Genomic DNA, 12,913 nt, shown 5'->3' with positions numbered 1-12,913 from the left:
TTAATTGCACATCAAGAAAGCGAGGCGTGATGGGTAGATATAGAAGTGAAGAAGGGTGAGACTTGTAGTAGCGAAAGCTTAGGTGGTAGGCGGTCTCAGTCTCCCTTTCGGTCTGCCACTACTTAATAAATGGGAACTCTGCGCTCCTACCTTTCGTTTTTTTTGTAGGGAAAAGAATAGGGAGACAGGTGCTGATTGGTGATATCGCAAAGAAGTGGGTTGAAAAAGAGGAGGAAATAGTTTTATTCCGCATTCTTGTACGAGATGCTGAAGTAGGTTCACATGGGCACCCGGGAATGTTTTCTAAGGTCCTGTTTCAGAGTAGCAGCCGTGTTAGTCTGTATTCACAAAAAGAAAAGGAGGACTTGTGGCACCTTAGAGACTAACCAATTTATTAGAGCATAAGCTTTCGTGAGCTACAGCTCACTTCCTCAGATGCATATCGTGGAAACTGCAGCAGGCTGCATCTTGAATCACCGCAAATTACCTGTCTGAGCTCATTGCTACAGAATTTATCGCGCCCGTCCATATACAGCAAGCTCCAGGGAAGTCGAGGCTGCTTGGATCTTGTCCTGAAGCGTGAGTGGGTTTGTCCTTTCTAGGTCTCCCCCCCTCCCCCACTTGTCTCTTCCCTCTCCTTGTAATGCTAAGTGTAAATGATCTTGTTATTTATATAACTATCCAATCCTAAAGTCTTTTCCTCAATAATTTTGAGTCCTGCTGGGTAATTATTGCGTTAAATCATTCCTGTCCGTTTTAAAGTTATTCCTTTTCGATTATATGGTTATGCTGGATGACACTTTGGTCCTGTAATGTGAGACAACTGTAACACCTGAATTATCAACATCAATCAAACCACTACTTCCCCCCTCCCCCCAATAGTCTGGTGCTGGGAACTCGACATTTGAGGCACCCATAGCCTCTAGCCACTTTTGCAGATTACAGGTTAATACCTTTAAGCCAGAGGCATAAAACAATCGGGTTCTAAATTCTTCACAAATATGAAGGTTTTAATAAAACGAAATAAAATAAAATGTCTCTGTTGTAAAACCTAAAGTATCATATCATAGTTAGCTTCCCCTTTTACTAAAAACCTGTACCTTAAAACAAAATAATTATTTGCCAAACACATGAAAATAATTATTCTTCCTCCCTGTTACATTTTTTTCTGCATGTGTATCCTATAGTTTTCTCTAACTTTTGCACTTTCTACTGAAGTAAATGGATGTTCTGACATTAATTTCAGCCAGGTGAATGAGAGTAGGATGCATCCCTATAGAAATTAAAATAGCAGTACGTTTAAAGTACTTGGTAATGTTTTACTATGACAGAAAACTAGAGATATTTATTTCCTTTTGAAAGTAGACAAATCCTCATAGGCGAGCATGGGGAAGCCTAGGTGTGTTTCTTGTTTGTCTTTGGAAGGGCGCTGCACAAAAAGACAAAGAAGGAAACCATTTAATTTCTTTGTGTGGGATACCTCACTCCGCCTTAATACTGTTCCCTCGATATCTTGAAGGCAGGTACAAAAATTTAATTGTAATTTAAGATTAAACCCAAATTTTGTTTACTTTTGGGGGACAGGCCGATGGATAAATCGAGGGTTTTGTCGATTTCTGGCGGGGGGAGCCCATTCGGTGGATCCCAAAGATGCAGCGAATGAAAACACCTAACAGTCCTAGCCTGGGGACGTCTACATTAATTGAGCAAAAAGCCAGTCGGACTTTTAAAATTAGAGATCAGTGGAGTTTCAGAAACACAGATTTGTGGGACGCTGGGAGGCGAGTGGAGGCTCATTGATTCTGTTGCGTCCGCCGTCGGGGGGAGGTGGTGCGCGCGGCGAGCTGGTTGAGTCGGTTGCGTCGGGTTCTTCTCTATATAAAGCCCGGCAGGGGGCCAGTGAGATCAGTTTGGAGCGGAGAGTCGTGGAAGCTTCGTGGGAGGTTGTCGCTTTGCAGATAAGAGGCGGCGGCAGCAGCAGCGGCAGCCGTAGCCGTTGCAGCTGCAGCAGCAGGCAGGCGGTGGCGGTTCTTGTGGCTGTGAATACAGTGGGGAGACATGCGAGATTTGAGCTCCATCCTCCAGACTTCTTCCTCAGACGTAGCCTTAGCCGCATTTCCACCCAAGAAAAGAGGGAGGCCGTCTCTCCACGACCTCATTCTGCGGGCTGTTTGCGTCTCTACAGCCCGCAAGGGCGCCTCTCTGGCTGCCATCAAAAAGGCGCTCTTGGCCGAGGGATACGACGTGCAGAAGAACAACGGTCGCCTAAAGGCGGCTCTCAGCTCTCTCGTTAGCAAAGGGCTGCTGCAGCGGGTGACGGGCAGCGGCGTCTCGGGATCCTTCAGGATCAACAAGCACCAGAAGAAGGGGGGCGCCTTGAAAACAACGAAGAAAAAAACGGCCGTCAAGAGACCCAAAAACCAGATAGTAGCCAGGAGATCTCCGAAAAAAATTAACGTCCCAGCAGCTAGGAAAGCAAAGGGGCCCGGCAGAGAGACCAAGCTAGCTGTGAAAAAACCCAAGGCTCGCAAGAACCCGGCCAGAGCCAAGGGGAGGGCTGCCCCCCGCGGCAAAGCTGCTGTCAAGAGGCATTAAAAACACATTCCTTGTCCGCTAATATAAACTCAAAGGCTCTTTTAAGAGCCACCCTCAATACTCACTAAATGAGCTAATGTTTCGGCGGGAGAGCAGGGGCGGTGCGGCGTGAGCTTTCACCAACAAAGATGCTTCTTGGAGGGAAATCTTTGATTCGGAATTTTATTCTGAACAATGTAAAAAAAAATCCAAAATTTCCTATGGAAAAATATTCAAAGTTGATTTTTTAAATAGTTAATAAAACTGTCCTCCCCTGAAAAAAGAGTCCCGTGAAAGAAATCCTCACGTAAACACAGACTTTAAAAAGATCGTTTTACTCCGTAGTAATGATCAAAATCGCAACCTCAATACACTTTGACTAGGAAATATATATCCATGTTTGTCTCTTTAACAACGATTCTAGGGGAGAACTGGAGCCCGGGCTTCCACTGGTGCCTGTTTCCTATCAGGTCCAGCAAAGCGGTAACTTACTGCCCCAAGAGAGTGCAGGCCTCCTTCCCCTGCCCAATCCCTGTCCTCCCCCTCAAAAGCTCTACCAATGATTCCTCTTTTCATCCAATGAGCGCCCGCCCTTGCCTCTCTATATATGAGCTCACAACTGTACCGTATTTCCTGTTGTGGTTGTTTGATTGGTGTAGCAATGTTGAGACATTCACTGCCAGGTTGAGGTGAGACCAAGGCAGATTGCTCGGAAATCTACTTGGGGGGAGATGACACAGAGTCAGCAGGCACCTAACGCTGTTCGGAAGCATGATCTTGCTACAAGTGGGATGAAAAAGATTAATCGGTATCGATTTAGCACTTGTGGCGCTGCAAGTGGTTTGCTATTGCGGCTCCTCCCTAAACTGTTTTGCCAGCTAGCGCCTGGTCAGAAAAGTCGCTCCGGATTTCAAGAGCGACCTTCGTTTTCAGAGCTTCGCTGTCCTGGTCCCGTAAAAAACAAACAAACTGAAAAACAATGAAGCTTATCTCGTGGTCTTATTAGAAGACAGTAATTTGTGAGCTGTTCCACTAAGGGAGACACCTTCCCACCGGCCGCTGTCCGAGCGATTTGCTTTGTTCTCACTACAATAGCGGGATACAGTTTGGCTCCTTTAGGGACATTCATGGATTTATGAACAAGGCGCTGTGTTCTTGCTACCACCTGGGAGAAAAATGTAGGAATGAAACAAAGATCCTTTGCTGGGCCACAATACTTAATACTTCCCCTGTAGTAAGAGAAAAAAAGAAAACACCCCCCCCACACACACACACTTTTTGGGGTGCTCCTCTGTGATAAGGATTCTGGTTTCTTTCTCCATGAGCGACATGTGGCGAACAAAAACATTCCCCACCCATTCGGGCATAGCACTTGTGCTTTGAAAATGGATAGAGGTAGAATTAAGGGATTATTTCAGCAAATATTTCATTGTATTGATACATCAAACTGAAACCCCAATTAGGAACAAAGCCCAACTATGCTAGGCGCGGTCGGACCATACAGCCCCGGTCCCTGTGAGCAATGGTTTCTAAGTAAGAGAGGGAGCCATGTCCCCCACCATGAAACAAGTCTATATTTTCCTTCAAAAGTCAGTGCCGTTTGATTGGTTTCCCAAACAAACCAATGAAAAAGCGAATGGGCGAAACGCTTCCGTTTATTTCCATATCCAGGTAGCGAGGAGTTGCTGTTCGCTGCTGGAACACGCCAGGGGGCAGTGTTACCCCAGGGCCGCAGGGTAAGAGGTCTCAGTCTTCCTTCAGGTCGTTTCACGCTCTATAAAAGGAGCTCGGGCCGGGGCACTGGTTCATTGCCTGCCTAGAGAAGTAAGCAGGTGGGAGGCAAGCAAGCAAGCAAGCAAGCATGGATGGATGGATGGATGGATGGATTCATTTTGGTGGTAATGTAGAACTGAAAAGTTTTGTTGCTTATATTTTTAAGGGACCTTATATAGCTAGTTTTCCCAGTCACAGGCTTGTTTTCAATGGTTATGAGTGTAAGAATATATTTACACTGTTGCTTGTTTGAGTGTATCAGTGGAAGAATAATATTGCTGGCTTGGTACAGTAAGTACTTGGCCATGAATTCTAAGAAAGATCCTGAATGTGGTGTGCTTATTATTATGTGGGGAGTGATTTAAGTATGCTTTATTTAAAGGTACTACTAGGGTTGATGCTAAATACACCATCTCTAAGCAAAGTTTTTTAGCTAACCGTTTAAAATTATTAGATTCCGAACATACTCTTCAGGGTTGCCCGTTCTCTGTATTTTTTTTAAGTTCAGTAAAATCTTTAACTGAAGAATATTTTAATATTTATTGAATTAAAAATTGTTAAAGTATAGTGAACTTTTACATAAACTAAGCTTATAAATTTTTGGCATTTATAGGTTCTATTCCAGTAGCAGTAAGACAAAGAAGGACCACAATCTGTATCTGCAGAAAATATGAAATGGTGTAATGATTTGCTGTGGTTAGAAATTTTATGCAGGTGCTCTGCCTAAACTCATTCAATACTTTATCTTTCAGTAAGAATATTGCACAGGGGAGGTGTGAAATAATGAAAGTTTTATGAACCTGATAGCCTTCAGATACGTTAAGGGTTTCTATGAAGAGGATGGTGATCATTTTTCATGTCCATTGAGGGTACAACAAGAAGTATTTGTCTTAATCTTTAACAAGTGAAATTTAGGTTAGTTATTAAGAAAACTGTTCTAACTATAAAGATACTTCAGAAATGGAATAGCCTTACAAGGGAGGTTGTGGAATCTCTGTCATTGGAGGTTTTTAAAGAACAGGTTAGACAAACATTGTCAGGGATGGTCTGTCTAGGTCCTTTCCAGGCCCTACATTTCTATGACTCAATGAAAAAAATCTAGAGTACAAATTAAAAGGGGAAAAAAACTTAAAGGTATGAGGGGGATAAAAGCAAGATCCAAAATAAAATGAGGAAATAATTATCTCTATACTGATAACCACGTTTTTAGTTTAGGTTTCCCTTCCAGCAAATGCTATTAACATTTGTAAAATCAACTTCGAGCTAATTGCTTCCCTTCCTGGACACTCAGAGTGTTTATGGAAACCTTTTTAAAACTCAAAGCCAGGACAGCCTGAGCTACAAACCAGCCCTGTCAACCAAGAATAATAGAGAGACAAAGTGGGTGAGGTAGTATCCTTTATTGGACCAACTTCTGTTGGTGTGAGAGACAAGCTTTTGAGCAACACAGAGCTCTTTTTTGGGTCTCTGTATAAGCTCGTCTCCCTCACCAACAGAAGTTGGACCAATAAAGGATATCACCTCACCCGCCTTTTCTCTCTACTATCCTGGGACCACCACAGCTACACTACCACTGCATACAGTCAAGGCTACTGCAGTTTTATCAACCTGGGTATGTGACCCAGCCACCACTAGAGGGGGATAAAGCAGCACAGTGAGTGGAGTTGGATTACAGATCTATTGATAGGTTTCAGAGGAACAGCCGTGTTAGTCTGTATTCGCAAAAAGAAAAGGAGTACTTGTGGCACCTTAGAGACTAACCAATTTATTTGAGCATGAGCTTTCGTGAGCTACAGCTCACTTCATCTATTGATAAAGCTCAAAGTTCCTTCAGGCGATTTTATCCTTTCAGCCACTCCTAGCCCCCCATCATTTTAACTATCCCTGCCCCACAGGAGGTGGGGCCACCGTGACACCCTGGGAGCAGGCCAGAGATGGTGAGAACTAAGCAGCAAACTGGGCTCATTTTTTTTGGCTCTAAGTAAAGCTTCAAACACGTCTCCAAGAAGTTGCACAAAAAGTCTTTCTGGACATCCCTAAGAAGAGCTGGTGAACACACACACACCAAAGAAGCATCTGAAGAAGGGGGGTTTTTACCCACGAAAGCTTATGCCCAAATAAATCTGTTAGTCTTTAAGGTGCTACTGGATTTCTCGTTGTTTTTGTGGATAGAGACTAACACAGCTACTCCTCTGATACTTGACACACACCAAAGGAAGTTTGCCCTTCAGGCTTTTTCAGTGAGTGGGCGTCCAAATAAATCGCAGCCAGAGCACACGCTTAAACAGGTACCCCACGAACACCTGCCTCTCAGTCACTTCCAGCCAAAAAATGTTAGAGAATGTTCGAGAAGCCAAGAAATTCCCCATCCATGAGAAATGTTAAATTTCCCTCCAAGAGGGCAAAGCATCCTAGCAGCCAGTGAAGAGCAGCGAGAAGGCTCAAAAAGAGCAGCGAGAGTCAGAGCACCAGAACTCTCACAAACGCAGCCATAATTATTAACAAAGAGGACCTCTTGCTGTACACTGGCATAGGGCTGTGTTGGCCACCTCCCCATCTGATGCCAAGCTCTGTAAGGCGCTGACTGTCTTCGGTGTCTATTCTTAGCTTGGCTCCTGTCTCCTCAGCTCTGGCAGATTCCCAGCCAGTTCTCTCTCCTTCCTCTGGGAAGGAGCTGGACTTCCCTGCCCTTCTCCCAACTCTTGGTCAGCGGCTTCCTCTGCCACTGACAAGCCTCAGCTGCCTTTCAGTCAGTTTACCTTTCTCCCCATGGTAAAGAGTTCCTGGCCATTCCTTGGTCTGCCTCTGCTCCCAGCTGATCTGGGTTATCCCCTTCACTGGACCAGTCCCCCCTGCTTCTCAGCCAGCTCAGTAAATGATTTTTCTCTTGTTTGTCTCCCTGAGCGACATGTAATGCTGTCAATCTTTTCCCACAGGGAAGACTAACTGATTCACTCACTGCTCCCCTGCCCTGCCATTTGAGGAGCTTCTGGCATCCCTTGATGCTTGTGTCATATGTTTGATTGTGTTTTATCTTCCCCCACACACCACACTTTCTTAGCCTTTCATCACATCAGTGTGAGTGGCATTTCCCGTTTATGTTGAAGAATCCACGAATGAAACACACGGCAGCTAGGAAAAAATAATAAAGTGGTGGGGGGGAGAGAATAAAAACATACTTTTTTAATAAAAAATTTTTAATTAAATACACGTGCAGCTTAAAAGGAGTTGACTATAGCTGGTGTGAAAAAAAAATTAACCAATTGGTGTGGTGTTTTTTTGTCACACTTTTGGAAGTTTGCTGACCCACTCCAGTTCAGTCACGGTTTGCTAACCCAAGCAAAGCCAACAAACGGCCTACATTTGAGAAGATTATTTTGAAGGCAACTGCCGTGTTTCCATTTGTCCTAAATCGGGGGCTCAAAGGGATTATTATTGTTTGTTAGTTGTACAATACACAAACAATTGTATTGGACCGGTCAACCACACTCCTAAGTTGGAAACAGAAACTACTGTAAACTACTAAAAAAGTAAAGGGAAAATTAAAAAAAAATTTGAGAAGGTAAAATGCTTGTTTCATTTACATTAAGATGGTTAAAAGCATTTTTCTTCTGCATAGTAACATTTCAAAGGTGTATTCAGTCAATGTTTGGTTGTAAACTTTTGAAAGAACCATAATGTTTTGTTCAGCGTGACGAACAAGCTCCATGCCCAAGGTGTGTGCGTAACTCTGAGGTTCTGTATTTTCATAGCGCCAATCATTGATCGGGATGACCCACTGGGCTCGATGCTGTAGAGACAGAGACCAAAACCACAGTCCCTGCCCCAAAGAGCTCAGCATCCAAGTAATAGATTAGTGTCCCTTTCAATAACATTTAACATGCTTGTTTCTCTTTTCCCTTTGCCGCACGTTTCTTATACCTTCCCTTCTCCCTCCAGGTTACCCTGTTCAGTCCCTGCCTTTCTCCCTGAATCCTTCTCCCCCACCAGGTTCCCCTGTCCCGTCCCGACTGTTTTTCCCTTCACCCTGCCTCGCTCTCAGACCCCCATAAGCTGTCATCATGCTACATTGGCCTAGTGTGGGGTTTTAAACGGGCTTGGTGCAATGAGTTTGGCTTATCCAGCTTGATCCTTGGGTGCTCATCGGCAGGCGGGAAACTTTTACGGCTAAGTGACACTTTGTCCCCCTGCCATCGGCCGGGATGCGCCTCGCGTCTGTCAGAAAGTGTTGCTGTTGATTACGGACGGGGTTACGCAGCCTGTGATTGTTCTGGGCTCCATCGTTCATGCACCGCTAGAGGGGGAGGCAAGAAGCTCAATGACCAGCTGCCTTCACTGCCAAACTGCCTATAGGTCACTGGATTGAGAAGGACCCACATTATTCCTCCTAGAAACACCACCCTTGGCCATCCCCCCCCAAGACCTGAGGGGAAAGGGCTGATGAACAGCGAATTCTTACACATTGAAGGGTGCTGCACTAGAGGAGTGGTTCTCAGCCATGTACCCTGGGGGGTACACAGAGGTCTTCCAGGGGCGGCAGGTTTGTATAATTTTTGGTGGTGCCCAGAACAGGTCCAAGTCCCGACCCCCCCCCCACCTGCCTTGTAAGCTGATATATATTTTAAAATAATGTAAAAATGTGAGGGCTTTGGGGTGGGGCTGGTGATGAGGGCTTTGGGGTGTGGGAAGGGCTCAGGCGGAGAGTTGGGGTTCTGGGGTGGGGGGTTCATGATGCAGGAGGGGGCTCAGGGCTGGGGCAGAGGGTTGGGATGCGGGGGGTGAGGGCTTGGGCTGAGGGGTTTGGGGGGTGGGAGGGGCTCAGGGCTAGGGCAGAGAACTGGAGTGGAGGGGGTGAGGGCTCTGGCTGGAGGTGTGGGCTCTGGGTGGGGCAGGCCTGGGGATTAGAAGGAGTTTGGGGTGCAGGCAGGCTGCCCCAGGGTTGGGGCCAGAAAGGAGGACTACCCCCAACCCTCTCCCCCCCCGGCAGCACACTCACCCCACACCACTGTCACTGCACATGCTCCTAGGGCCCCTCTCAGGTCCAGGAAGCCCCCTCACCTCCCCTGTAGTGGGTGCAGTTTTGGGGGGGGGCTGCCATCACATGTGGGCCTCGTCCCCTGCTGCTGCTCCTCACTGGGATGGGGCTGCCCCTTGCCCAGCGTGGGGCAGGAACGGTGACGGCAGGCGGGGGGGGCCCTGTGCTGGTGGAGGGTCCTGCTGGAAAAGGGAAGGGTCCAAGGCAACACTAGTGGCAGGGGGGGCACTAGGACCCTGCGGCGGCAGTTGATGCCTCGAGCCAGGGGAAGCGCAGTGGGGGCCCAGGGGAGGCCCGCGGGCAGCATGTGGGGGCCAGGGGACACTCCGAGGAGGTGCATGGGAACGGCAGGTGGGGCCGGGGGAGAGACCCGGCCTTGAACATTGGTGGAGCCAGGCTCCCAGGCCCTGAATTTGCTGGATCCTGGACACCACGGGCCCATGTAACTCGCCGCCCCTGAGTACCTCATAGCTTTTAGCCCAGTGACTAGGGGTCTCAGCTGGGTGGGGGGGACTCAGCTTGGGCTAGGGCCCCTCCAATTTCAAGTCCCCTTCACCTGAAGGGAGAGAAGGCATTTGAACAGAGATCTCCTACTTCTCATTGACTTCTCCTAACCACTGGGCTGTGGGATGGCCTTAAGCAGGGCTCCCTCAATCTCTCCCTGCTGAAGCTGCTCCACTCTGGATAAATAATTAAAGACTAATTGGAGCAGGGGATTGTGGGTTTCCCCACGTCCCAGCCGAGTGGCCTACCCGCCAGGATGCAGAGGCATTCTCACGGTCGCTCTCTGGCCCGTGGAGCGCTCGTGCCTCCTGATACTGGGGGGGAACGATGTAAAAGGGGGGAGGACACGTCACTTCTGGAGCCCCGGAGCACCCACAGAGTCGGCGCCTGTGGCCCCACTGGTATCCCACACTGCACTGCTGTCTAGAGAGGCAGGAGGAAGAGCGGGGAGCTGCAGGGAGGGGCCACTGCTTTCTGGGGGGGGCTGCCTGGGGGAGGCATGACTCAGCTGTTCCGAGGTTGTGCCTTCTCCCCCACTGTCAGCAGGCTCGGGTCGGCTCAGCTCTGAAGGAATACCGGGGGTCCTCCAGGGACATGGAGACTCGGATTTCAGAGACTCGAGGAAGCCCATTGAGGTACTGAACCCAACGGCTCAGGGACGCAATCTGAGCCAGGATCCCCAGAGCCAGAAAAAAGGGCAAATTCGCTCCCCGGTGAAAGAGGCCAGCAGGAAAGTGAAGACCGGAGTCTTGTTACCAGCATCGAAAAATGTCACCTGCCCCCTGTTCGCACAGCGGGGGATAACGAAAACCTGTGGGTTCAGCTATCCCTGCCCTGCTGTACTTGCAGCCAATGCCAGGCCTGGAGGAAGGAGAAGAAAAGGGAGCCTGGCTCATTTGGGAGCTGACCAGGGGGCAGGCAGGAATTCTCTGCCTGCCTGCAAGGGATGGATCAGCGGCTTGCCAGCCAGCAGATAAGCCCCAAATGTGGGGTAAGTGGACTAAAGAGACTTGTAGGAAGTAACCCCGGTCTTGACCCCATCTCTCCTGTTTAGGGATTGAGCTACACAGGGTCCTGGGCTGGGACCCAGTGGAGAGGGAGGGCCTGGATCCCCCTACCACCAGCTTTGGCCTTACACACTGCAGACCAGCGATCTACCTGGCCATGGAAGACCCTATCACAGATGGCAAATCCCAGAGTCTCCTTAAACAAAAAAATCACATCAGAATTCAATTCCACACAGGAAGACTTGTATCTGAACTGTGATCCTGCTGCACATGCTGAGATGGGAGTTTTTCCTTTAACATGGTGCCCAAGGCCCTTCCTAGCATTATGACGTGTCAGGGGGAGTGAGAAAGAACCATGTACCTGCTCGAGGTGCTTCTGACGTCCTAGAGCGGAGAGAGAGAAAAGAGAGCTCCGTGCCATATACTGGGGATCCCTCCTGCTCTGGAGGGGTCTTGCTTTGCCGTCACCTAAAGTCAGCATCTTGTCAAATGATGACAGATTCAAATGCTCATGCTTCTGAAGGCCCTCTTCCCTGTGCAGGGACCTGGGGTGTCTCTAACACAGTCTCACCTGCAGGAATTCACTCGCTGGCTGCCGGCACTTCCCCTCCATCTCACTGATCAGCTCGCTGAAATAGGAATTCTCCTCGCAGAGCTGGGTGTCAATTTCATTCTGCCACTTTTCAGGCTCCTTGTCCAGCTTTCCCAGGTATACTGAACACAATCTTTCTTTGATTCAGAAGGCCCTGCAGGATCTTGCAGTGCCCCACGGTCGTCATTATCAGCATCAGTTATCACTGTAGATGTAGGAGATTGCGCTGACTAGACTGACCCTATGACACCCTGGAAGTTGCTTTTTTGAATAAAATCCCTGATTTCAGTTTGCTGACTTGTCTGCTGCCTCTTTGCACATTCTGCACTCTGCTTTTATGTCAATTGCATAACTTCCTGGGCAGTATACTTGACCCGGTTACTAGATTGAGGATTTGTATTGGGAGAAATCAGAAATGCCAGTTAATAGCACTTTCTGGTTGATAAAGTGCTGGATAACACAGCTTTTACTGTACCTTCAGTTTTCTAGAAAGTTTGCTGCTTTTTTTTTTTTCATTCAATCAATTGTTTTTTTTTTTTTACAGCCTTAAGTTATAGGGTTGTCATAATCATAGAATATCAGGGTTGGAAGGGACCTCAGGAGGTCACCTAGTCCAACGCCCTGCTCAAAGCAGGACCGATCCCCAACTAAATCATCCTAGCCAGGGCTTTGATATAATAGCAGAGGGAGAAATAAATCAGGCCCCAGAAGCAAACTGCAATGGAATTAAATGGTAGTTAAAATCCAGAACAATTAACTGTGACACTAGACAAAGATTTCCTATCTTGTACTCCTGGGAAGCCTCCTCCATGTGAGCTCAGTGAGTCCGGGATCCATCACACACCAGGCAGATGGGAGGGGTTGATCCTCCTCGTAGAACAGTTTCAGGGCCTCCTGGTGTCTCCCACACCCCCTCTCCCCTCCTGCTCCTTTGGCTGCCTGGAAATTCATTCATCTGGCTATTTCTACAACATTCGCTAGCTGCTGGTTTGGCCTGCTGCTCGTCTGCTGAGCAGTTTCCCTGCACTGGGGGCAGGAGATAGTGGTCTCCATCTCCCCCAGCCAGCACTGGGTGATGCAGGCTCAGCAGAAATTGTGCCCGCAGTTTATAATCATCACTGGGTCTTTAAAATAATCCAGAGCAGATGAAACTTGGAGTAGCCATTGGGAGGGTTTCCCTGCCTGGAACTGACTCATAGTCAGCTGATCTCCTAAGAGTTTACTTTTTTAAAGTGACAGCCCATCCAGCGAGCAAGGGAACCTGGTCTGTCTAAGGAGCACTAGTAAATACACAGCCCACAGCCTGGTTCACTTGGAGCTACTGCTGTGAGAATCTACTTGGATTGTCCTGAAGAGTCTCCAGGTATTGGAGATGAATCTTTAACTAAAGCAGGGGCATGCACCGGGATAAAAATTTGGCTGCGTTTG

At 47.9% G+C, this 12,913-nt stretch overlaps 1 protein-coding gene across 1 annotated transcript; it reads left to right on the top strand.

The window, feature by feature from the left end:
* The first annotated feature begins 2,058 nt into the window (after positions 1 to 2,058).
* On the top strand, positions 2,059 to 2,595 carry LOC140898259 (histone H1C-like). Its single transcript, XM_073311842.1, has one exon. The coding sequence runs from the start codon at positions 2,059 to 2,061 to the stop codon at positions 2,593 to 2,595; it is 537 nt and encodes a 178-aa protein (XP_073167943.1).
* The last annotated feature ends 10,318 nt before the right edge of the window (positions 2,596 to 12,913 follow it).

Source organism: Lepidochelys kempii, chromosome 14 (assembly GCF_965140265.1).
Source record: "Lepidochelys kempii isolate rLepKem1 chromosome 14, rLepKem1.hap2, whole genome shotgun sequence".
Lineage (NCBI taxonomy): Eukaryota > Metazoa > Chordata > Testudines > Cheloniidae > Lepidochelys > Lepidochelys kempii.
Note: the sequence above shows the minus strand (reverse complement) of the source record. Positions and strands in the feature narration are given on the sequence as shown.

Excerpts from the sequence above, each read along its gene's own strand:
- LOC140898259 (XM_073311842.1), top strand. The coding sequence starts at position 2,059 with ATGCGAGATTTGAGCTCCATCCTCCAGACTTCTTCCTCAGACGTAGCC.